At 35.6% G+C, this 23,379-nt stretch overlaps 1 protein-coding gene across 3 annotated transcripts in view; it reads left to right on the top strand.

The window, feature by feature from the left end:
* Positions 1-4,410: 4,410 nt before the first annotated feature.
* Elavl2 (ELAV like RNA binding protein 2) overlaps positions 4,411-23,379 on the top strand; it is a 159,109-nt gene continuing 140,140 nt past the window's right edge. Inside the window, exons 1-2 of one of the 3 annotated variants that reach the window (XM_063252049.1) lie at positions 4,478-4,654; positions 4,912-5,009. In XM_063252049.1, the coding sequence (XP_063108119.1) occupies positions 4,983-5,009 (27 nt within the window). In that variant the 5' untranslated portion in view covers positions 4,478-4,654; positions 4,912-4,982. Of the gene's footprint in view, positions 4,655-4,911; positions 5,010-23,379 lie in introns of those variants that run through there. The other 2 variants (XM_063252057.1, XM_063252036.1) reach the window with 2 other exon arrangements.

Below are 23,379 nucleotides of genomic sequence, written 5' to 3'. Positions count from 1 at the left end.
TTCAGTTTTATTGCAAGATGGCTGCTCCACCACTCGGCATCATGTGGGAGGAAGGAGGTAGAGCAAAGCCAAAGCAGCCCAGTCTGTTCCTTTTTCATCAGACAAGCAAAAGTATTCAGAAGACCCCTCAACTAATACAAATTTGCCAAAACTGTGTCCAACTGCTCCTGGTAGCTGGAAAAAAAAACAAACAAAAAACTCTAGGGAGTTAAATATTCCATTTTCCAGTCTCTAAATCAGAGTAAGCCAAGGAGGAAGGAGGTTGAAAATTCATGTAGAGTGAGTCAAATTACAAGGTCTGTCTCAATAAGGCTGACATTTTACTGGGCAGTGTGTTTTCACACTTTGTATCATTAAATCATCACAACTGTAGGAGTTGTTCTTTGTTCTTTTAATTTTGCTAACAAGGGAAGTATAATCTAGAGTGGTTAAGAAAATTGTCCAAGTTGTCAAGTTTATAAGCACTGGAACCAATTTCTGTGTGGCTCTAGAAATGCTGCTGTCTAACATGGATTAAAAAAATCATAAACCAGGCATGGTGACATATCTCTGCAAACCTAGAAGTGAGGGATGGTAGGGTAGGAGGATGACAAATTGAGTCCGGCCTGGGTAATGTACAGTCTCAAAATAAAAATTAAAATGTTCTGAAGATATAGTTCAGTGCTGAAATACCCCTGAGTTTGACTCCTGGTACTCTCTTCCCAAAGAAAATCAAAATGGCATGCAAACAGCTTCCCCAAAGACTGAGTATTCAACTTGCAAAGGCAGCAGGCAGGAGATCTTTAAAACTCTTATTGAATTCTTACATAATGATCTTTTTCTCACAAGCAATAGATTTTATTGAGAAATTTCTAAAAGGAGAAAGTCAAGGTCTCTTGGGATTAAGCACTGTATTCCATTAGTCACTGAAGCCCTCATATAACTTCACCCACCTATGGAAGATTTCTATGTGATGGATTTTTAAATTAATTTACAACCCTAGCTTATATGTTGTCCAAACTTAGTTTGTACTTATTGATTATAATATAGTCCTTAACATATGCCAAACAAACCATTTTACCCTCTATTTTCCCCTATCATATATACAGCAAGACCTGAATCAGATCTATAATCATGTGAACAAAAACCAGAACAAAATATATTCCCTTGCTCAAGTAGTAGATATCCTCCTTCAAAATTGTACTATCATATAGGTTATTACGGAATGAGCTAGAAACTTTTGGTAGGATTTTTTTCAGGGTAGCAGCTTTTCTTTTCTTTTCCTCTTTCTTTTGCTTTCTTGTTTTTCTTTTCTTTTAAAAATATATCTATGCGGCCAGGGATTTAGCTCAGTGGCATAAGCACCTGCCTGGCAAGCTTGAGGTAGTGAACTTGATCCCTGGTACCAGAAGAAAAAGAAGAAGAAGAAGAAGGGGGGGGGAGGAGGAAGAAGAGGAAAAGGAGGAGGAGGAAGAAAGAAAGAAAGAAAGAAAGAAAGAAAGAAAGAAAGAAAGAAAGAAAGAAAGAAAGAAAGAAAGAAAGGAAGAAGAAGAAAGAGGAAGAAAAGAAAACATATCTATAAGCCAGATGTGGCACAAACCTGCAATCTCAGTACTCAGGAGGCTGAGGCAAGAGGATCACCATGAGTTTAAGACTAGCCTACGCTATACAGTGAGTTTAAGATCAGTCTGAACTACAAAGCCAGACTATGTCTCAAAAAGAAAAAAGAAAAGAAAAAATCAGTGTCTTGGGCTTTATATACCTTTACTTCCTAGAATTTTTCAGTTTACATTGAAATGTACAATTCTTGCAAATTCAGTGCACCTGTCCTCCACACCAGGCTCAAGTTCTCCTCATTAATGCTGAGTGAGTTGGTGTGTCTTAATAATCTCCAACTGTGTTATCTTCCCCCCCCGGTACAATCTTACATTTCACAAGGTTAATACACTTAATGTACATACTCACTGGAAATGTTTTTATCACATTTTAAAATTTTCATTTGTTAAAAGAACCAATTTCTAAATCCATTGTTTATTTCTTTTATCTGTTTTTCTAAGCATCAAGGAAAATGATCTTCTTCCATTAGTTGGAATTCTTCTTCCTTCCATTTTTCCTCCCCTAATAACCAACCTAAATAAACTAAATTGAAGGAGTAGAAAGGTACATCAGACAAAATATAAAGTTACTACAGTATTTGCCAAGAAGTCTTCAAAAATCATTGAAAAGTCAATTGCAAAATGAACAAACTAAACACTTGCCAATGTAGCACTATTTTTTCAAAAAAACAAAAACCTGTCCTTGTAGTTTTGAATGTGTTCAGAGAAAAATATTTAGTATCTTGCCCAATTAGGTTTTGAAAAATATGGCACTCCCTGATAACAAAACTTCATTGTTTATTATTATCCTTACAATTAATAACATACTACAAACTCCATTCCCTGCCTCAACTCCCAACTATTCATTTCTGTGAATCATCAGTAAAAAAAAAAAAAATGTAAGAGGGAAACTTTGAAAAGAAGTTTGCAAAGGCCTTAGAAACAGCAATTTACCTAGAAGCAATTATTTTTGCTAATTATATATAAGTCTTATTCATTAATGTATATCCCTAAGGATTTCTTCTAGGCAAGTTTTATTAAATTGGCGTTACTGTTAATCAATAAATTAATTAGTTGATTAATTTATATTTCTGAGTAGTTTCATCTCATCTTCTTTTCCCCTCCTGTATTCTTGCTTTTATATTTCATTCTAAGGAAAAGCAGTCTGGCTCTACCTTCAAAACAAAGAATTGGGAAAAGTCGTGAGAAGTAACTGGTTTAAGGGGGTAGGTGGTCTTCAAGGCTTAGGGCCTAAGGGAACCACCAACCAGGTAAGGTTAGCGCCTTATCCTTCCTTCCCTCTACTGAAAGTCCTGCCTGATTCTCTCTTTTCCTCTGTTAAAAACGGTTGCTTATTAGGGTCACTTAAGAGCTGCTGGTTCTTTTACCTTCCTAGTGGATCACCGGCTCTTTGAGGAGTGGCATAAAATCTCTAGTGCTTTCCCATGGCCTAGAATAGGCTGCACAACTGATACACACAAATTTGAAAAAGAGAGAGAAGCTTCATTAGACATAAATGCTCGGTTTTCCTCTCTGCTTCTGGCTTTCTCTCAGCTGTTTTAAGGCGTCGGTGATAAAAACAGAAGCCAGTCACATAGTGTCCAGAGAAGTGGTGCTCCATAAACTCTGATAAACAAGTGAATATCTAAACGGCTCTGGAGAAATGCTCAGGATGTTTGGAAGGTGCTTTGTAGCCATAGCAAGGCATGGAACGACATTTGAGTTGCAAGTGGAAGTTGAGTATAACAGGCTATTCACGTGGAGGATAAAATCTCCTGTAAGTGACAAACCGGCACCTCCGCACGAGGTTCTCAGGACCATTACCAACACCAAAACGGGTGGCCTGGGGAGGTGTGCAGGATGTCTCCAAGAAGTGAGACCCGGTGGAAGCAGCAAAGCAGAAGTCCAGCACTGCACAAAGTGGGGAGAGGAGAAACCTTTTAGGGTTTTCCGCCTGCCGGGCCAGCCTGGAAGGGATTCAGAGCCCAGTGACTCCGGGAGCGGATGCGAGGTGCGGGGCGGGCGGGGTGCTCGGGCGGGTAAGAGCCCGCAAGTCGCCTCTCCGGGTTACCTGGCCAGGCGGGGCGGGCTGTAAATCCAGCCCCCCAGTCGTTCTAATGGACCGGACAGCTTTCGCCTGGCAGCGTCGGGAGGGACCGGGCACCTCCCTCCCGAACCTGCAACCGTGCTGGGCAGAGTCCACTCTCGGGGTGGGTCCCGGGTTCCCGGCCGCGCACCGCGTGCGGTCACCGCGCAGGGCTCGGGTGCCCGAGTTGGTTTGTGCCCTTCCACTCGCCCAGGACCCACCCCGTGGGGTGCCCGGACTCTGGGCCGAGCGCCGAGCGCGGGGAAGCGCTGCCCGCGCCGCCCGGGCGCTCAGAGTTGGCGGTGCGCGCCGCAGGACACTTGCAAACTCCTGGCGGGGATCGGCCCGCGCACCCCTCGCCGACCCCGCCCGCTCCGCTCTCCGGCTTTACGATCTGCTCCCTAACACTCGGGATAAAGCCGCCGACCGCAATCTGTTCCGTTGCAAAGAATCCGATGCTTTTTCTACTTATTTGAAAGTAGCCTGCAGAAAATGCCCATAGCGGGGTGGGGGAGAGGGAGGAGGAGTGTGTGTGCGCGCGTGTGTGTGTGCGCGCGTGTGTGCAAGCGGGAGGGGGCTCCCTCGCCCTCCGGAGCACGGACAGAATGCCACACACTGTCATTAACAGTTGTGACCCACCCAGACCCCACCCTTTGGTTGGCTCCGCCGCGCGGTCCTTACAAAGGGGCAGCGCTGTCTCGCGGCTCGCCCTGCCTGCTCCGGGCTCCCGGGCTGGCTTAACGAGGTGCACCCAGCCCGGGCTATTGTGCGGCGCGAAGGAGGCAGCAGCGCGGCGCCGGGTCCGAGCGGGACTGCACAGCCCGGCTGCAGCCGCCCTGCACCGCAGTTAAGCCCAGAGCTCCAGCGGACCGGCGCCTCTGAGTGTGGCTTCCTGAGGAACCCAGCGGGCCGAGGAAGACGGTGCAGGGCAGGCGAACTTAGACGAGCTCTGCTGTCCTGCAGCGAGCTGGCTGGAGGCCGTGCGGTCACCCGGGTAAAACGCGGGGTGCTGGGGGCGGGGGCGGCGGCGGCGGTTTAAAGCCCTCGCTCGGTCAAAAGGCGGCTTGGATCAATTTCCCCTCCAACCACTCAACTCCCCCTTTTACCTTTTGTTTTGTTAGCTTGGCTTTTTCCACCTCCTTCCCCTCCCCAGTCTTGGTGTGAACCTTGCGTCTCGCTCTGGGGTTTGCTTGTGCATTTAAATATAATTCTGATTGGTGAATGTTCTTTCCTTTTTGTTGTGATTACTAGAGATACTTTAGTCCTGCCTTCCCAGTTCTGCGCCCTGAACAAGCAGTTTTGAAAAATTAAGTGCAAAAAGCATGACAAAGCAATATGAGGTTGCCGTGGTAAGTGAACTTTTAAACCAAAAATTACCATTCCTTCTTGTAAGCTCGGTCTGTGGGTGGGTTAGAGGACTCCTCACACATAAAAGGTTGGAAGCTGGGAGGAGGGGATGGTTGGACAGACAACAGGACTTATGATTTTGTTTCTCTCTCTACTGTGGTCATTAGGCAAGTTCTGTGCTTGTCTATTTGAGACTATTGGAATGGTAATGGGCTTGGTGCATTTAAAGTGGGTGAGAGCTGGCAGTTAGCGGGAGAGAGATGCAGGGCAGGGAGTCCGGCGAACTAGGTTATTGTCTGGTTTCAAAAGGACGGTGCAGCTCTGACTCTGAAATTGCAAGAGTAGCTAAGTCGATTCTGATGAAAATCCTAAAAGAGAAAAGACACAGTGGGGTCACCCTCAGCCAGTGCAAGGGTCTCTGCCCCTTCACCTGCACAGATAGCCTCCCCCTTCTTCCTCAGACTCACTCAGGTAGCAACTACAGAAGCTCTTCATTCTTGCACGAAGGTTAAATGCCGATGTATGACCAAATAATATATTGGGAAGATTACAGTCTTAAAAGATTTAAAGAGGAACTGCATATTACCTTCCTTAGTAATGCTATTTTTTCTGCTCTATCCCTGATTAAACCAAAGTGTGCAGATTCATTTAAGAGTCCTTCTTCAGCAGCCTTTTAAAATTCCTTTCATTTGTTTTAAAATAGGTATATTCCGGGGAAGGATTACTGAGTTTTACTTCTTTATCTCATTCGTTTTCTAAAAACAGCTCTCCAGTACAATATTTCTTGCAAAGCGATTAATGCAAAGTTTGATGAAAGACTTAACTTTTGCCTGGACTCCCCTAAATTTTTTGGTCAGATTTGCACTTCTTTAAAAAAATCTGGTAGTGTTCAACTGTCCTAAAACTTTTTTTCTTTTTGTGATTCTAGTTGCTTTTTAACTTATCCAGAGCTGTTGCTATGGAGATGACTGGGATGCCCTATATTGTTACAGACCTGCACATTCTTTGTTGAAAAGACCACATCTAAGTTTTCAAATTTGAAGGGATGGAAACAAAAATGTCTCCTGAAAGGAATTTGTTCTCGTTTTGTTAAGCCTATTATAATTCCTATGCATGGAGATATGCTTGCATCTGCCTACATTTCTCAAGACCTATTCTGAAATATTTTTAGCAATTATAAACTTCCTATGGTCAAAAGAAACATAAAAAAATTTTAGAATGTACAATGCTGCAATAGATTAATGTATTTTATTTGGCATGTCTTTTAATAGCTTATTTTAACTGACTTTTTGACTATTCTACACGAAGTTGTCACTCAACAACTACCACAGCAACTTATCACAGCAATGTGATACCTTAAAAGTCAGCTTCCAAAGTCATCAGTATTGCGCTCAGTCTATTTACAATTATCATTCTTAACAATGTTTTCAGTTCACAGCGTCAAACCCAAATGACCAACTAAGTTATTATCCCTATTATCAGTTCAGCAAAACTTGTGAAACGAAAATCTCAGAAAATTTTGGATTAGGATATTATATATATATATATATATATATATATATATATATATATATCTTTCATTAGGGTGCTTTTCTTAGGTGTTAATATTAAATCTCAGATAGCCAGGTAGCAATGTTCTTACTTGTATAGTTCACTTTGGACCATACTTCCAAACAATCATAGCTATTTAATTTCATAATTAATCTTAAACTACATTAGCACTACCTGGAGGTTTTAAATAAACATTTTGAGCTTTATTTATACACATAGTATTAAAGAAAGAATTTATATCTACTACTGCCTGTATAGACAATTATGAGTAAATACATGCCTTGTATATGTAAACTTAGATCACTTTAACACTTTGAGAAAAATATCTCTACCTAGTGGTCATACTCAATATCAAATAAGCACTCAACTTTACTCTGGTTTTCACTTACACATTATAAATACTGCTTCAGTTGGAGACACTCATAAAAAGATGTTATTTAAAGTAAGTTTGGTAATTGAAAATTATCTTCTAAATAATAGCATATGTAGTTTAATTTCTTTTACATTCTTGATGCTTTTCCTTACTAATATCATAATTCTTTGCCAATTTTTAGGTTACCAAATATTTTCAATGTGGAAATCTCTTCACATTGGAATGCAACATTGTAATCAATTTTTTCTGTAAAATCCAAATCTTTTTAATTATCTTTTATGCAGAAAGTATATCTATTTGGGTGTTGTTGGCACATTAGGAATACTGTGACCATGTCTTGATATGTTCACTGACTTTCAACCCATTGGACTAAATATTACAAATAGCAGTGAGATTATAATGTTCATAAGAGCAACATTTTAAGTGTGCAACAAAATTCTAAGTTTTCAGCAAAAATGGTACACTCACAGAAATATTCATCGCTTCCTGTAATATTGACTTGCTTTGAGTAAATAAACAATTGTACCTAAAGGAGTAAGATAGGTAAGAGGTAATGGTTAGGGTGGGGCCCAGCCTCATTATCTAATGTTACATTGCAGGCCTGACCATATCTAGGGTATGAGATACCCAAGAGCAAAGAAGCAAAAATATGAATGGCTGTGTAATACTGTAACTTTAAAAATGTAAAAGTAACCTTCATTTATTACTTAAAATGAGGTAACTTTCATTTATTGCTTATCATTAAATAAATACCATTAATAACTTTCATTTATTACTTTGATTAGTGTTAAATTTCATGTGCATACATCATCTAAAACAGTTAAGAAATTAATAGCACTTTAGTAGATAGCGCTTGTCTACCTGACAAACTCCAGGTATGTAGGTGCTTTCTTTATGTTACCTCAGTTAATCTTCAAAACACAAGGCAGCAAACAGGTTTATTTTGCCAGGAAACTAAGTGGTTAAGGTTAGCCAACTCATAAGCCATTAAGTGAAGATTAGAGTCAAAAATCTGTCTGACTACAAAGATGGGCCCTAAATTAAACAAATTGAGAATCAAATAATACAACACTGAAAATTTACCAGATTTTTAAAAATCTTCCACATAAAATCCATGTGATTTCCAAAAATTCTGATTACCTGTTAATCTGGGCATTTTGCGTGATACAGCATTCTTTAAAAAAAAAAATTACTGTGTCCCCAAAATGAGTTTGAATTTGGATTGAGTTTGGGTACTTTACCTGGGCTGACTGATTATTTCTCTTTTAGGACATTTAATTATGGAGAAGTCCATGTATTCTTTATGCAAAAAAAAAAAAAAAAAAAAAAAAAGGAAAGAAAGAAGAAAAAGAAAAAAAGGAGAGAGTGGAAACGAAAGAGAAAAATTAACTCAATTACTCAATTATAATGATAAAAGTATCTAAATACCAACAATGCCTTTTTAGTAAAAGAAAATATAAAGCAAACCCAGGTTTCCTTAAAATTGACTTAAATAAGCAGATTGATTTTTTAATTTTACCATTTTAATAAGATACAATTTTCATTTTTAAAACTTCACAGATTTGGCTATACTTGTATTTCCTCATAATAAATTATATGACTTGTAATAAACATTTCATGTTTCTGCCATAATACTTATTTTCTAAGTTAACGTTTACTTTAATGTAACCAATTAGCCTGTACTCTGATCATCCAGTGACTGAGAGTTCTCCATTATTTAACACCATCATTTAGTGAACTAAAAGAAACATAAAGATAAAAAGTGATACAGAAAAAGTTTCCAGTGGAGTCCCATTATGTAACTGCTTTTTAAACAGTAAAAATGATAGACTTTCAGTATTAGGAAAACAACCTTTTCCTTTAAAATGTCCTATTGCTTTTTAAAAAAATAAATAAAACCTGACCAGACAGTTTGGGACAAAGATACTATATTTGCTCCCATTTGTTTTATCTATTATCTTAATTCAAAAAAGTAGAGATGTTAAGATTTTAAGTCAGTCAAGTCCTCCCAAATACCAAAGAAAAAATGTTTAAGGACATATTTACATTTAAGAGAAAACTGCTCAATATTTCACTCTGACCTGAGGAAAATGAGTATACTCAGAATAACTCTACCTACATATTATGTATTAAATGGTCTCCTAAACTGTTTTGTAAATTTTTAATCTAAGTTACTTTTTTTTTAATGCAGAAAGCTTATGTATGGGAAGAACATTTGAATCAATACTTTATGTGAAAAACTTCTTAAAAAGTTCATCCAGTTTGTTTTAGATATTTATAAAATTAAATCATCCAGCTCTACCATATTTAAGCAACGGTACTATGAGACTGCAAATAGATTTTTTTTAAAGTCAGATAATTTTGAATTTTTATAAGTCATGATATAAGGGGGAATATTGTGGAGCTTGGGTATTACATACAACTCAACCCAGCTTCACTTTGGCCTTGGATCCAATTCCTTGAAAGACCAAATTTACCCCCAAGAGACTAATTATAAGTCAGGTATGGTGGCACATGCCTGTATTCCCAGTGCTCAGGAGGCTGAGGCAGGATGACTGTAATAGCTGAAGGCCCGTTTATACTGAATAGTATACTCCTCCCCCCAAAAAGAATGAGACTAATTTTAATTTCTGGCTCATTATAAATAAAATTCAGGATCAATTTTTAATCAGTTAATAGAATGTTTATATAATTTTATGTTTTATCTTTATTTGGATATTTATGCTATATAGCTATTTAAAATATAACTATTCTAAAATCAAATGACTACCGAGGTAAATTTTAAAATTCAAATTTATCAAACATGCACAGGTTTGTCTATATAGATAATACATATAAATGTGCATGTAAAAAGTTGTTGTTACACCAATATGAAGCAAAAGAAGAGAGTTATTAAAGCAGTTTTTCATAAACTTTTAAGAATATGATTACAGGCGAACACCTATAATCCCACCACTTGGGAGGCTGAACCAGATAGGATAACCTGGAGTTCAAAGGCCAGCCTGGGCTACATAGTAGGTTCATGGCTAGCTTGAATTATAAAGTGAGACTCTGTTTCAAAAAACCAAAAAAGAAAAAAAAAAAGAATTTGTGGGATAATTAATGTACAAAATTGAATTGTAGCTAATAATAAATTTATTAGTAAATAAAAACAATATTTTGTGAGGTAGGTCAATGACATCTATTTTCTATTTTCTCATTATTGCTTTCTCATTATTGCATACAAAATTATCTCACTTGAAAAGTTAATAGGAAAAATATAGACTATGTTTAAAGTAGGGCAAAAAAAGCCCACAAAATGTCCCTAAGAAAGTCCCTAAGAAAGAAAATTGTACCTCAATTTTCCTTATAAATGCTTTTAAATATGAAGCCATTACATTTTGTGTTTGTAAGTCATACGTTATAGACTTTCAAAATATAAAGTACCACTATCCTTTGTTAAATATAATGAGAGCTAAGATTGCTATAGAAATCTAGACTTGGACTTCTAATGTTTCAGTGCTTAATCCATCACCATTTCAATGGCTAACTGTAGCAGAGACAGTATTGAACATATGCTTGATTTTTATCATGGCTACCATAACATTCTGATGTGCCTTGGAATACAAATGATATATTTCACTTTGCAAACACTGTGTGCTTACTAGGTTAGGCGCATAATATAAGCCTGAGAATGCTGTGGTAGAAAAGAAGCTGTGTTGTCAATTAATTCACAGCCTGTGTGTGACATAGATGTCAACAAATGGCTATACACAATAAAATCACTGGTATCAGAAGTATGTACAAAATGCTTTTATGAGCACAGAGGAAGCTATCACCAGCATGCCTGCAGTTGGCATTGCTATGGTACAGTATTTTGAAAGGCTTCTTAGTGGAGGCAAGGATTTGTTTGCATGCTGACTTTTGTTGTTTAGTTGTTTGCTTTCCATTTTGAAAAACATAGTAGTGGCTACTCAGACAACATACAGAAATTTGAAGTATATGTTTGTCTTATCTTTACTTATTGGTATGTGCTTATAATGAGAGAATACGCTTTCTATGTAGGACGCTAAATTTTTCAAGATTTATTAATGGAATTGCTCAGATACATTGCTTTTGACAAGTGCACCACTGGAAAAGCCTTTAATATATTGATTACTTTAGTGTTTTGTTGCTAGTAACATAATGGATAAAAGGAAAGGCTCCATTTGTATTCTCCCAGGCTTAAAAAAAAAAAAGTCTTGCAAACTGTGCAAGACACACAAAAGAAAAAGTAATTAGATAATGTAAATGCTGAGAAAGATTGCTTGTGAATCCAGCTAAAATGAGAAAGGAGTTGTAATAAAGAAGTTAGGAGGTAATGATATGAAAATATTTTAAAATATGGAAGAGTTCTGCTGCTTACACAGAGTCTCAGCTTAAGCCATCCCACTGTTCAGTTATTGCCTTCACATTTGCAATGGAAAAAAGTACTGTTAATCTGAATTCCTTATTTATCATTAATCTTCAACATTGATCAAACTGCAACTACCATGTTTTGCTTCTTAAACTCCCAAAGGTATGTAGTTTCACTCTGAAAACTTTTCACTTCAGAGTGATCAGAACTTTGTGTGAACTCCATTATGCATTTTGCTCTCTGATACCTTAGCAATACAATTTAGCCAGTTCCCACTGGGATTCTCTCCTGGCAACAATTTTTCATTTCCCAGGGCTCATTTTTAGGAAAATCCTCTCAGCATTGTTCTGTGTATTATTTTATAGGAAGGAAGTATGTAAAATACTCTTGAACTCGTTTTACTTGTGAGTTTGAATAGCGTTCAGATTAGAATGATTTCTCCAGAATTTTGTAGGCTTGCCCAATCCAGCTGTATATTTTATATGCTAATGTAAATTCTATTTTTGTTTCCCTTGGGGGTTTAAGTGATTATAATTGTTGCTCTTCAAAAGCCAAACAGATGATGATTGCTGCTTCAGGAGTATACCAAAAGAAACTGGCTTTCATTAAACCTGCTCATCCACTTCATAATTATCTCCATTTTATTTAGCTAAGAAGCAGGAAAAAATGGCAAAGTACAGTTCATTGAAGCCGGTTCAGTTACTTAAACATCGCTTTATTGAACTAGCAGGAGGTGTTAAAGTAGGGAGAATGTTTTCATTCTAACACTGATATGCAGCCAGTGGCCCAACTCAAGAGTTAGTGAACATCAAATGCCAGAGGCCACGGGGAACAGAGAGAGCTATTTTGTACTGTTCTGATAGGAAGTCCTCTAGTGGGTACAGTAAATAGTTTGGCAGTGACAACTATTCTTGTTGTTTGTTCTTCTTCCTCTAAGTTCAAAATTGAGTTATCTATCTGCCAAGAAAGACTCACAAATACACTCTAAATGAAAAGGAAATTTCCTACAGACTATGTAAAGAGGGATACAATCAATTAATTCTAAATGAATGCCTAATCCTGAGACTGACATCAGGAATCCTTCAAGGGATCTCTGTGACCCTATGATCCTTGTGATCTGACTGTGACAGGTCAGGAAGCAGATTCTCAAGGTCATTAGTTTTCAAGAGAGAGGAAATCTTCCCCATTTGAATGACACAGTGACCACTACTTTATTTGTTCCCCAGTCCTAAGATAGGTTGGGCTGGAATATGTTTCTGACCACATAGATGGCTGGCTGTCCTGGTGGCACAGAGTCCTTGAACTCTCACCCAGGAGAGCAGTAAAGTGTCAGTCAACAGCTGTTGAGGCTTCCAGCTGTAAGAAAGTAATTCTCTGTTGATTAAATAAAAACTCTGAAAGGGCTTTCTCCTCCCTAAAATTTAAAAGAACCATGTTTTAGAAGCCAACTACCTAAAGCTAGACTTAGATAAACATTGTATTTACAAACAAACAACAGGAAAAAAAGGTTTCATTTTTACTATAGATTTTTATTTTCATGTTTCGTGATAGTCTAGCAAGTTTCAGGCCTTTGCACTTGGGTTTTAACATAAAATTATTACCTGACAATTGGATTTTATAACTTTTGAAGACTCACATTGAAAAAAGTCTTATGCAACTAAAACATTGAATACATTAAAATGAAAAAAACTATTCTTATGCTACCACAATAAAATTATTTCTACTGTTCATAGGTGCACTTTTAGGTTAGCTTCATGATGGTTCCATGAAGAAAAGCAAATTCATTTCATGTACAGAAACATATGGATTCAAAAACAGTTTGAAACCAGATTCTGATCATATCAGTCTTTTTCACCAACACCTTGACCTAATGACAGCTTGCTAATACATGATGTTGAATTATACCTACACTGCGGTCATTTCTAAACCCTGAAAGTAATATGTCTCCAGGGAATAATTACCTCTCCGTGAAGTAATCTCTACAGTTTGCATTCTTTTAGGTAATTTATATATTTTCATTCTTAAATCCAAGAGGAGAGTATGACCTGTTTCCAAGAAATGCTAAATTAAAAACTATCTGATGTATGGCAGCATTGGAATTCCCCTGTACTGATATGCTAGGGTGTATATCACTCTGGTTTCCTACTGACAAGTCATACAAAAGCCAGAAGTCTGAGAACATACCAGCTACACAAGGACCTGGTGAAAAAGAATCTTTTCTTAGGTTTTTAATTTGACCTTGATAAGCCTCGATTTCATGGTGACCTCTGTGGGTAATAAGGGTAGTTGTTTTCAAGTTTCACACTGAACAAACCTTCATTCAGTAAGATAAGCACCTTAAGTCTGTTACACAAAGTTATTCAAAATACTTGGTGAACATTTAAATTTTTAAAAATCTATTACACTAAAAAACACATGCTATTCATTCCCCTCAATATATTCTTCAATTCTCACTTCAAACACTCATATCCTGTCAATCTTGCCGCCTTTTGAAGCAATGTAGGAAGTCCTATTTTGTGACTTTATGAGGTCTGGCGGACCTGGTAAAAACTATTTGAGTGGTTTTCTGACCCCTTGATCACTTTCTCTTCACACTTCTAGACCTCACCATTCTTTATTCCCCAGAATTGGTGCCACCCCCTTATGGACACTGCCAAAACCTAAAGTATACTAAAACACAGGGCTTTCCTTCCCAGGTGACAGAATAGTTATTAATCTAATAAATTCATTTCTACTAAATTCATTTCCATTTCTAATGGAAATAATTAAGGAGAGTCCTTGTTATAGTTAACTATAAGCGCCTACGGAAAATACTCTTACTTGTGTTAAACAATCATGGCTAGTAACTTGAGGAGTGATCATTTCTGGCCAATATATACTTTTCTGACAGTAGCTTTTCTTAACTGCATGGAACCCCTAATCCTATCATTGAGAAGACTTATCATGAAGTAGGATAATTGGAAATTAAGAAAATAACTCAGAAAAAATTGAATTGGTAGTATTGGCTTAGCTATCCATGTTATTAAATAGAAATAAAAGCTAAAAATATAGCAAACACTTAAATATGTATTTGCCAGTAGAATGACTGTAATTTTCCAGAACATATTTGTTCTATCATTTACTAGCAGGAAAAGGTGGAAAATCATACTTATTCTGTGACCTCACAGACATACGGATGTAAATAAAATCTTAAAATAATTCAAGTTAAAATTCAATCTCACGCAAAGTACAAATTTGGCAGTTGTTCAAATTCATCTGCTCTATAGACAGCAGAGCCAAAATAGTTCAAGCCAATTTAACTCCATATTAACTGAGGAACTGAAAAATCTGTACTATTCTTTGCTTTAAAACAATGTTGCTTCAGAGTCACCTTAGGAACTTTTTATATAAAATATGTGCTTAGAACTCAACTCAGAATTAATGAGTGGAATTTTCTAGGGGAGAGAGCAGGCACTTGTACTTAAAAGAAAAAATCTTTTATGGGTAGGTAAAGGCATTAATATACAGCCAGTGTATGAGAACCACTGGGCTTTCCTTTCCCCAGATCTGTCATTCAGCAAAGATTCGCTCTATGATTCTCCTAAGTACTTAATATATATATATATATATATATATATATATATATATATATTAAAAATATGTAGGCAAATATATATGTTATATTAAATGTATGTAAGCAATGCTCCAGGATCCCTATGCTCATATTATCCCTAAAAGATAGAAAACTCATTTACTAATGAGAAAGCTGAGACTTCAAAAGGTTGGACAAATGTCTGAAGTCACTACCAAGGACATGGGAGAGGAGAACCAGAATTCAGGTTTGTTTCAATACTTTTAACTGCAACAACCCTGAACTTGAAAAGTCTTTTTAGTATACAAATTGAAATGCATGACTATATTTTATAACTGTAATTTCCCACCTAGAAACTTCAGTTTTGCTGCTTTGATGACCCAGAATATACAGGGTGTGTTTCATTTTATAGCCTTAAAAGAGAGCCACTATATTCATAGGAAAGGAGACATGGTCTAATAGGTAAAAGATACTTTAAAGTTATAACCAAATATTTTGCTTTCTTTGTGAAAAGGTCACTTTCTACCTCAGTTCTTAATTTGCAAACTCAAGGATCTGCAGCAGTTTCATTATAAAAATTATTCAGATTTGAAACAATGTTGAAAATGGATGATTTTCCTTTCCGGTCAGTTTCTTATAAAAATATTAACAATTGTCTTAAGTCATTGCAGATGAATGCAGTTTCTAGAGTGAACTATGCAATTTTAGGGTTTGTTCTTTCTGATTTAGGGCTGACACCAATGTTTAGAGTTGGTGATGACTCACGTCTAGCACTAGAATTTGTTTTTCATGGGTTTATACATTTTTCTCCTTGAATTGCACCAAAGATGGTTTTTTAATTGGCTTTAACTCATGCCCAATAAATTGGAAGGAAATTGATCGCTGCAGTCATGTTTGGTTTAAAATTATTCAAGACTGCACCATGAGTCAAGTGAATGTGTGAGTGAAGGCAGCAACACTTTATGTTCTGTTTTGACAAATAAGGTTTTTATTAAAAAATAGTCATAATTTACATCCAAAAGACTATATGTATTCTTGACACAAAGCTTAAAATAGTAACAGCATGTAAAAACATTCCCTATTTTAAAAGTGTCTCTTATTTGGTATTATTCCTTAGCACTTTCTTTTCCACTTCTACAATACCATAAATTTAACTGGATTATTTCTTTAAGATAAATAATTCCTGAATATAGCTCTTGTTAAGCCCCTGGCAATGAGATTAACAATATTTCTTAAAAAGTGAAATAAGTAAGAATGTTCAGAGACTGTACCCTTTTGTGGAGTTGAAGAGTGACTTTAAAGACAAAATTAAGCAATATAAAAATTGAATTAAGTCAGGTGACTGTTTGGAGCAGTGATATAGCAATTCACTAAATGGTACCTGTCAGGAAGCCAGCTTTTGTTCTCATTATAATTATTTACTGTATTATGGTTTCGTTTCTATATGCCATAGAAATATAAGCAAGTCACTGTGAGGACTTTGCTTGTTGAGAAGGAAGTTTCATTTTATGAGATTCGTAAGTGACTGTGGGAAAGAATCTAATGCCGGAAAAGAAGTGATTAATCAAACGGAAAAAGAACATCCCTTAGTCATAATATAATATAGTAAATGAAAAACTGGTGGATGCTCTTGTATATAGTAAATGTTAGGCAATTCTAATTGAACAAGATAATTGTATCTGATGCTGTAGTCTAAGAAACAGGGAGGGCAATTTCTGAGATTTTTATCACAGTGTTGTACTGTGATTATTTTTCATGTGTATCAAACTCAAGATTCATTTTTGAAAGTAAATATTATTTTGTTTATAAACTTCAGGGTAGTTTTTGTGGCCTCTCTCTGAATCTACATAATCTGTTAGAGGTCACTGGTCCTTAGTATCCAGAGTCTAGCAATTGCTCCCACCTGGTGGCTATAAGGGCCTGAAGCTTGAGCACTGGATATTTTTCCTGTCAAAACACAAAACAGGTTTTCAGATTTTGTATGAAAAAAATACATGTTAAGGATTTTTTTAGGCCCAATGATGCAGAGAATGTGAAGAAAAAAATATAACACGTATTACTACAAATTAACCATTGTTTAATGTTCTAGTGAACATCCTTTTTATGAGATTTAATACATTCAATAATATTTCATGAAAATTTAAAAGTATCATATAGTAAGTATGCATTATCTTTTTTAACGACATTATAATTATTTATAGTTATGGAGCAGGCCTCTTAAAAGATAGAAAAACAAATTTTCTCAAACTTCAAAAGAGTAGTATCTAGATGTTAAAACATGCTAGGTCATCTTATATTTCTAAAAATCCTAGTGTGTTTGATCTGAATGATGTTAAAGAAGCAACTATCTTTTTTTAAAATCTCTTCCACTTGTCAGTGATAGCATGGCAAGACAGAAGGCTATGGATTATTTCTGACAAAAACATTATCTGTTGATATTAATTGCAATAGCTATTTTCCTTGACTTTTTGTCTTTTATAACATCTGTAATTTCTGCTGTTTATCTTTAAAGTTACTGAATTTTACTGAATTTTACATGTAAAAAATGCCTTAGAGGTATCTAATAAGAAGTGATTAAGGACTTGAGCCCTAGAAACAGAATATTTGGAGTCAAATCCCAATCTGTCAATTTCTAGCTATGTGGTTGTGAGCAAATTACTTAACTTCATATGTAAACTGATAAGCATTGTTAAGATTAACTAATATAATTCATTTACAGCATTAGAATGTTACCTTGCACAGAGAACATTACCCATTACCTTTATTATTATGAATCCAATGTTCTCCTGGGAATTACGGGATTTAGTAAGTGACTCACTGAAAAGCATCAGCTGATTAGTAGGCGAAATAGCACTGGACTCATTATTGTTTAAGCTAGGACTCTAATTCATGACACAATTTGTCTTTTCACAACAGAGTTTTTAAAAATTCTCCTTAGGCACAAAGGTATCTGACAGGCATGAGGAGCTAAAGCTGGCACAAGCCTGATGGCCTCTGTTTTCCCATTTCTCTTCCATCTTGGGCTTGTTGGTGCAAGGGTACTATTTGTTCAAAGTACTCTACCACTTTCCCAGTTTCTAGTAAATATATTGTGACCATAAAACACTTTCATTGTTACCAGTGTCCACCCCTGTCAGTCTTTCTCTGATGTCTGTTACACTCAAGGCTTTCCAGCTCATTCTAAGAGCTCTACCATTTTAAAGTCTAAAATTCACATCCAATCTGCAGTCTGCAGGCTGTTTACTTTTTAAAAAATATGTTATAAAAATATTAGAAATTAAATTTTTGTTATGTATTATACAATATAAACTATATTATACATCCTGAGTGTCTTCCTGCACAGCACTCAAATGTCACAGCCCACAATGGGTACAACATATCTGTGCTTCTCTCTGCTGGCTTTCAACACTAGCATGATATGACTCAACTATATTCAATGAACCTCTGCCACTCCGCCTCCTCCAGTTAGCCTGGTCTCTTCCACTAAAGTCCTGCAATTTTTAGCTGTAAACATCCCTTTATTTATTTGTTCCGAATAATTCTCACCTCTCCTATCGAATAGATTTATATAAATATCCTTTAAATTGAACATGGAACACTGTAATATAAATTAATAATTTCCTCTTTAATAGACTTTGCATAGAAGCTCCAATTTTAATGTGTCCTTTGATATAACTAATACGAACACATCTATTTTAGTATTCATTTTATATCTAGGATAAATTAATATTCTAGAAAATAGTGCTCTATGAGTTAAATAATGAGCACTGACATAAAAGAAACACTTTTCTTTGTGTTGTTTGTACAAGGAATCTAGAAATATCAGCAAGAGAAAAAGAGAAATTTCACAATAAATTGTGTCAAAATAATTCAAGGAAATGTCTATTTGTTACTCACACAGTTTAAACAATCTGTAACACCATTCATTTATGTTACAACTTCCAACTCATGTTTACTAAAACTGACACTTCAAACATCCATATTTTCTAATTTCTTATGCCAGAATCAGAGTGACCAAAGGAATGCACTATTATTTCTATTACAGCAGTGTCATTCAGCTTCAGCATGCATATGCATAGGCTTGATCAGAGAAATGTACTTTTATTTTTCATTTAGTCTTATCAGTATGAAGAGTGGTGCAAAATGGCAATAAACTAGAGACCTGGATATTCTGTGGGTATACATATGTGTTCCTCTGTGGTACTAGTTACACTTTGTCATAGAAGCCTGACACATTACTGGGCTTGACCTTGAATAGGTCAATCTGATCCAATTATAAATAGTTTCAAGATACAGACAGATGCCTACTGAAGTTTAAAAGCATTGTCTATTTTCCATTGTAACCTACAGTGAAGTAAGACCTCAAAAAGTTTAAGATTCATTGTTTTAATTGGGTGACAAAATTTTGTTTTCTTTCATCTCACTTATTCACTGAAAAATCCCTATTGGTAGCTGCATCAATTCATAGCAAAGAAAGCCCAGTAGAAAACTGCAAAACTATAATCCATAAGCACATTTTAGTATTCTTCTTGTATGCTATGTTTTATAGTATGAAGTGGAACACAGTATTAGTGTTCCATTTTGTTCTAGTCTAAACAAACAGGCAACTATTATGAAAGCCCTTTGTGGAGTATGTCTTTAAATTCCTTTGGGTATTTACTTTGATAGATTTTTCAAGCCATAGGCCACCTAAGAAATAGAAAACTAGAGCAGAAAGTCCTGTTAGCCTATGAAAATGGAATAAATATAAAAGTCTATAAAAATATATGTGGAAAGGGAAATGAGTTTAGGGAGCGGTGAGTGACAAAAATATTGGACCTGACTTCTTTCAGTGAAATAAAGGACAAATAACTTTAAAAATCTTTATTTAGAATTAACACAGAATGGTACATAAGAATAGATAACGTATGCATAGATATAATTGAATGTGTCTCAGCATAAAGGAAAAACAGTTTAATTTGATTAGACTGCAATGATATATTTTTGATTTGACTTGATTTCATCCAGTAATTAACTGAATTATAAGCTACACTTAATGGCAGACACTAAAATTTGAACCTATCTCAAGTAACAATAGCCATAATTAATGCCAAAGGGCATAACATTGCAGGAAGACTGACATTCTGGAAACCTGTTATTTCTATTAACTTTAGAAATGTTACCTAAATTCTAAATTCCTCTGTTATACCTCTGAAAATGAGAAATAATTTATGTCCTTCCTTACCTCCTGGGGTTACAATGATAAATATGTAAAAGTGCATTGAGCTTTTTGTGATAAAAGGCACTATAAAAATCTAAGGTGTTTTTATTATATCAGTCAAATGGGATCTCAGACTCAGTTCCTTTTTGAAGACTCACAACTTTTTATGGGTGACTCATGAAATTGTATTGGGAAATATATTGAAATCACATAACAGGGCAGGCAGACAGAAGATTTTATGCCTTCTGGGGCCTTTTAAACTTGGTTACAATTAGGAATATGAGGGTATATTTATCATAGAATATATTCACTAGGACATTAATGAGAGCAAATGAAAATATTTAAGAGACAGTATGCAAAAGCAGAAATTTGAGTTCTGGCTTCATCAAATAAATGTGCTAAGTTAGCATTTTTGTTCCAGTAACTATAGTCATCATGAATTGACCATTTAATCTATCCTAGGAAGTTTGATTATTTTATACTCATGATTACATTTAACCTCTTAGTGGTCCAAATTGATCATCATCATTATCATTTTATGGATTAGGAGCTAAGGTTTTTAAAAAGGTAATGTATCTAAGGCATCATGGTGGTGAAGAGAAATGAGGTTCAAATGCACATGTGTGTGAAGTCAAGTCCCAATGTCTTAGCAGTTTGCAAACCTCCTAGGATGATGCTTTACCATTTCTATTTAAAGGTATATTTATTCAACAAGGTATACTATAAATTTCTTTTACAGAGATAGTCTAGAATGATCATTTTGTTAGTGATCAGGAATAAATATTTAGAGAGGCGAACAGATTATCACTTTTTTGATCCTTATCTGATGATAAATGTTGTATCTGAACAGACATAATTATGTCTGATGTTTTTGGTAAGTGAATTATGATCAGTTATAAAAATATTACAACATTCAAATATTTCAAAAGTTTCTAGTAGTTTTGCCTTTATACATCACAGAAGGACTCTGCTTGAAGTATTACTATCCCATTTTCAAAAATGAATTAATAGAAAATTCTTTTTTAAAAATTTTATGTTTTTGGATCATTTATAAGGAATTTCTATGCCTTTAGATACCATACATTGCATGTATTTGTGACATGTTAGGTGCACTTTTTAATTTTTCCAAATAATAAGTATTCAATTAACTTTTTCACATTATCAAAATATATGAGGATATATTCATATACGTAAGGGTACATTTCTGTCTTCCTTTTTAGTTTTTTATTAATATATATTTGCAGTGCATGACATTTACATTCATCTTAAGAAACAAGTACATGTTTTAATTCTTTGATTCCCCTTCTCCTCCCCTTCCTCATCCTTCTCCCAGGAGTGGATTTTATATTTTATGCTAAAACATTTTTCTACTCAATAATTTAGAAAACAGAATTTTAAATTTTGAAATACTGCAACAACTTACATTTATTAAGTATTTTTTCATATTTCAAAATTAGAGTGCATTGTTCAGTTTTTATGCAAATTCACATCTTTAAGTCCTACCTACATGAACAAAGAATAGTTTAAGGCAGTATGTTGTATAATTATTTTCAATTTGATTAAGAAAAACAAAAAATAGAGCTTTGGGGATCATTAAAGTTGGTAATTCAATCCTGCTAGAGTCCTTAGAACAAGTAGAAAATACCTTGTTTCAGTTTATCTGAATATCAAAGGTAATGTGATGGTACCTAAGTGGCTGGAATTTATTAAAAGAGTACTTTAAAAATGCTTTTATAGTGACCATTATTCAAACCATTATAACATTATAGAAAATGATAGTATAGAAAGGAAAAATTAGTTCACATAACCATAAAATAAAGGATACACATAGTACTTATACATATATTTGAATTTAAAAGAGAAAGAAAATCTGTCCTTTGTGTTACATGCTATAAAACATTTTCACATGTGCTTCAACAGAAATATGAAATTCCACAACTTACAGCATGCTTATTTGCTTACTCTGAGTAACAGTGTAACGTTGAAGTTAAAAAGATTATTTTTAATGTATCAGAATAGTTTAAAAATTACTGAAACAGAATTGAATTTTTTTTCAAAGCTTTTCCCAACAAATGTATGTTTAATTATTCCTTACTCCAACATTGTTTTCAGCATTTCCCCCAACAAACATGTTTAATTTTTCTCACTCCAAAGTGAGCTAAGTAGCTTTGATATTGTCAGCTATATGACTCAGACAGTGATCTAAATTTTGGGGTTACACAAAGTAAAAACTGATTTTCCAAAGGTATATTACCTATGTATTGCCAGCTAAAGGTGTATTTTTATAACTGTTCCTAATGCAAAAGATAAATGTCATTGTGGAAAATGTAATGGATCCTCTCATGCTTACGTATATTGTGCATGGACACTGGTGTACTTGGAATCAATTTACTTAAAACACAAAACGAGGCACAGTATCGTGTCTTTTGGGAATGAAGACATATGTGCTGGTCGTTATACATAATATGTTTGGCAAGCAAAATTCAACAGATGTAATACTTTAAACCATATTTATTAAAGTAGACAGAGAAGTGTAGATACTAAATGTGTTATATAAACCAGGTGATAGCAAAATACATACCTGGAATCCTTTGAGTTTCCTACATTGCCCTCTGGTACTGACCTGGCTAAAGAGTGGAAGCAGTTGAAATAACTTTATTCCTGGAAATATATAAGGAGATTCTTTTCTATAGTTGATGACTTCTTAGGCAATTCTACAAAAATTTCTAGATCTTTCCAGAGGCTTTATCACTTCAACAAAAAGCCGAGTTAACTTTAGTTTTTGTTAACTCCTGTGTCCTGCTGATCTGCCTTTCTTACAAGGAAAGGAAAACGTGAGTCCATTTGGGATCCACTTTCTCTGCCCCTGTTCTTATAAAGAGAGAATTCTCCTTCATGCCAGATTGGCTTAAGTTGTTGCTTAATCTGACACACCCAACTTCACTCAACTTTATCAGTTTGAAATTGTCCATAGTACCTATGGAGATGGACTGCGGAGGACACGGTGTCCTTTCCCACTCCTCACAGCGTCCCCTCTCAGAATAACTGTGAAGCCAGTGGGCTTTTGCTTCTCACTACCTCCTACCCCCATATAAACATCAACAAGGAGCCACCACAACCAAAGCCAACATCCCACTCCGGCGCCCCCTCTCTGCCTGCCGAAGGCATTTTAATGACAGTTTACTTCAGCGGTCCATCAGCAGGCTGCTGCCTCTGCCACCTGAATTTCAATTTCTTAATTTACAGCCTAGATAAAACAGAATGGAGCAGGATCTGGGCTGCTCTCTACATTGGGTTGGCCT

The sequence above is a fragment of the Cavia porcellus genome, unplaced genomic scaffold, assembly GCF_034190915.1.
Source record: "Cavia porcellus strain 051 isolate PalLab524CR breed Dunkin Hartley unplaced genomic scaffold, mCavPor4.1 scaffold_1, whole genome shotgun sequence".
Taxonomy (NCBI): Eukaryota; Metazoa; Chordata; class Mammalia; order Rodentia; family Caviidae; genus Cavia; species Cavia porcellus.
The sequence above is the reverse complement of the archived record's forward strand: the minus strand, read 5'-3'. Positions and strand labels throughout refer to the sequence as shown.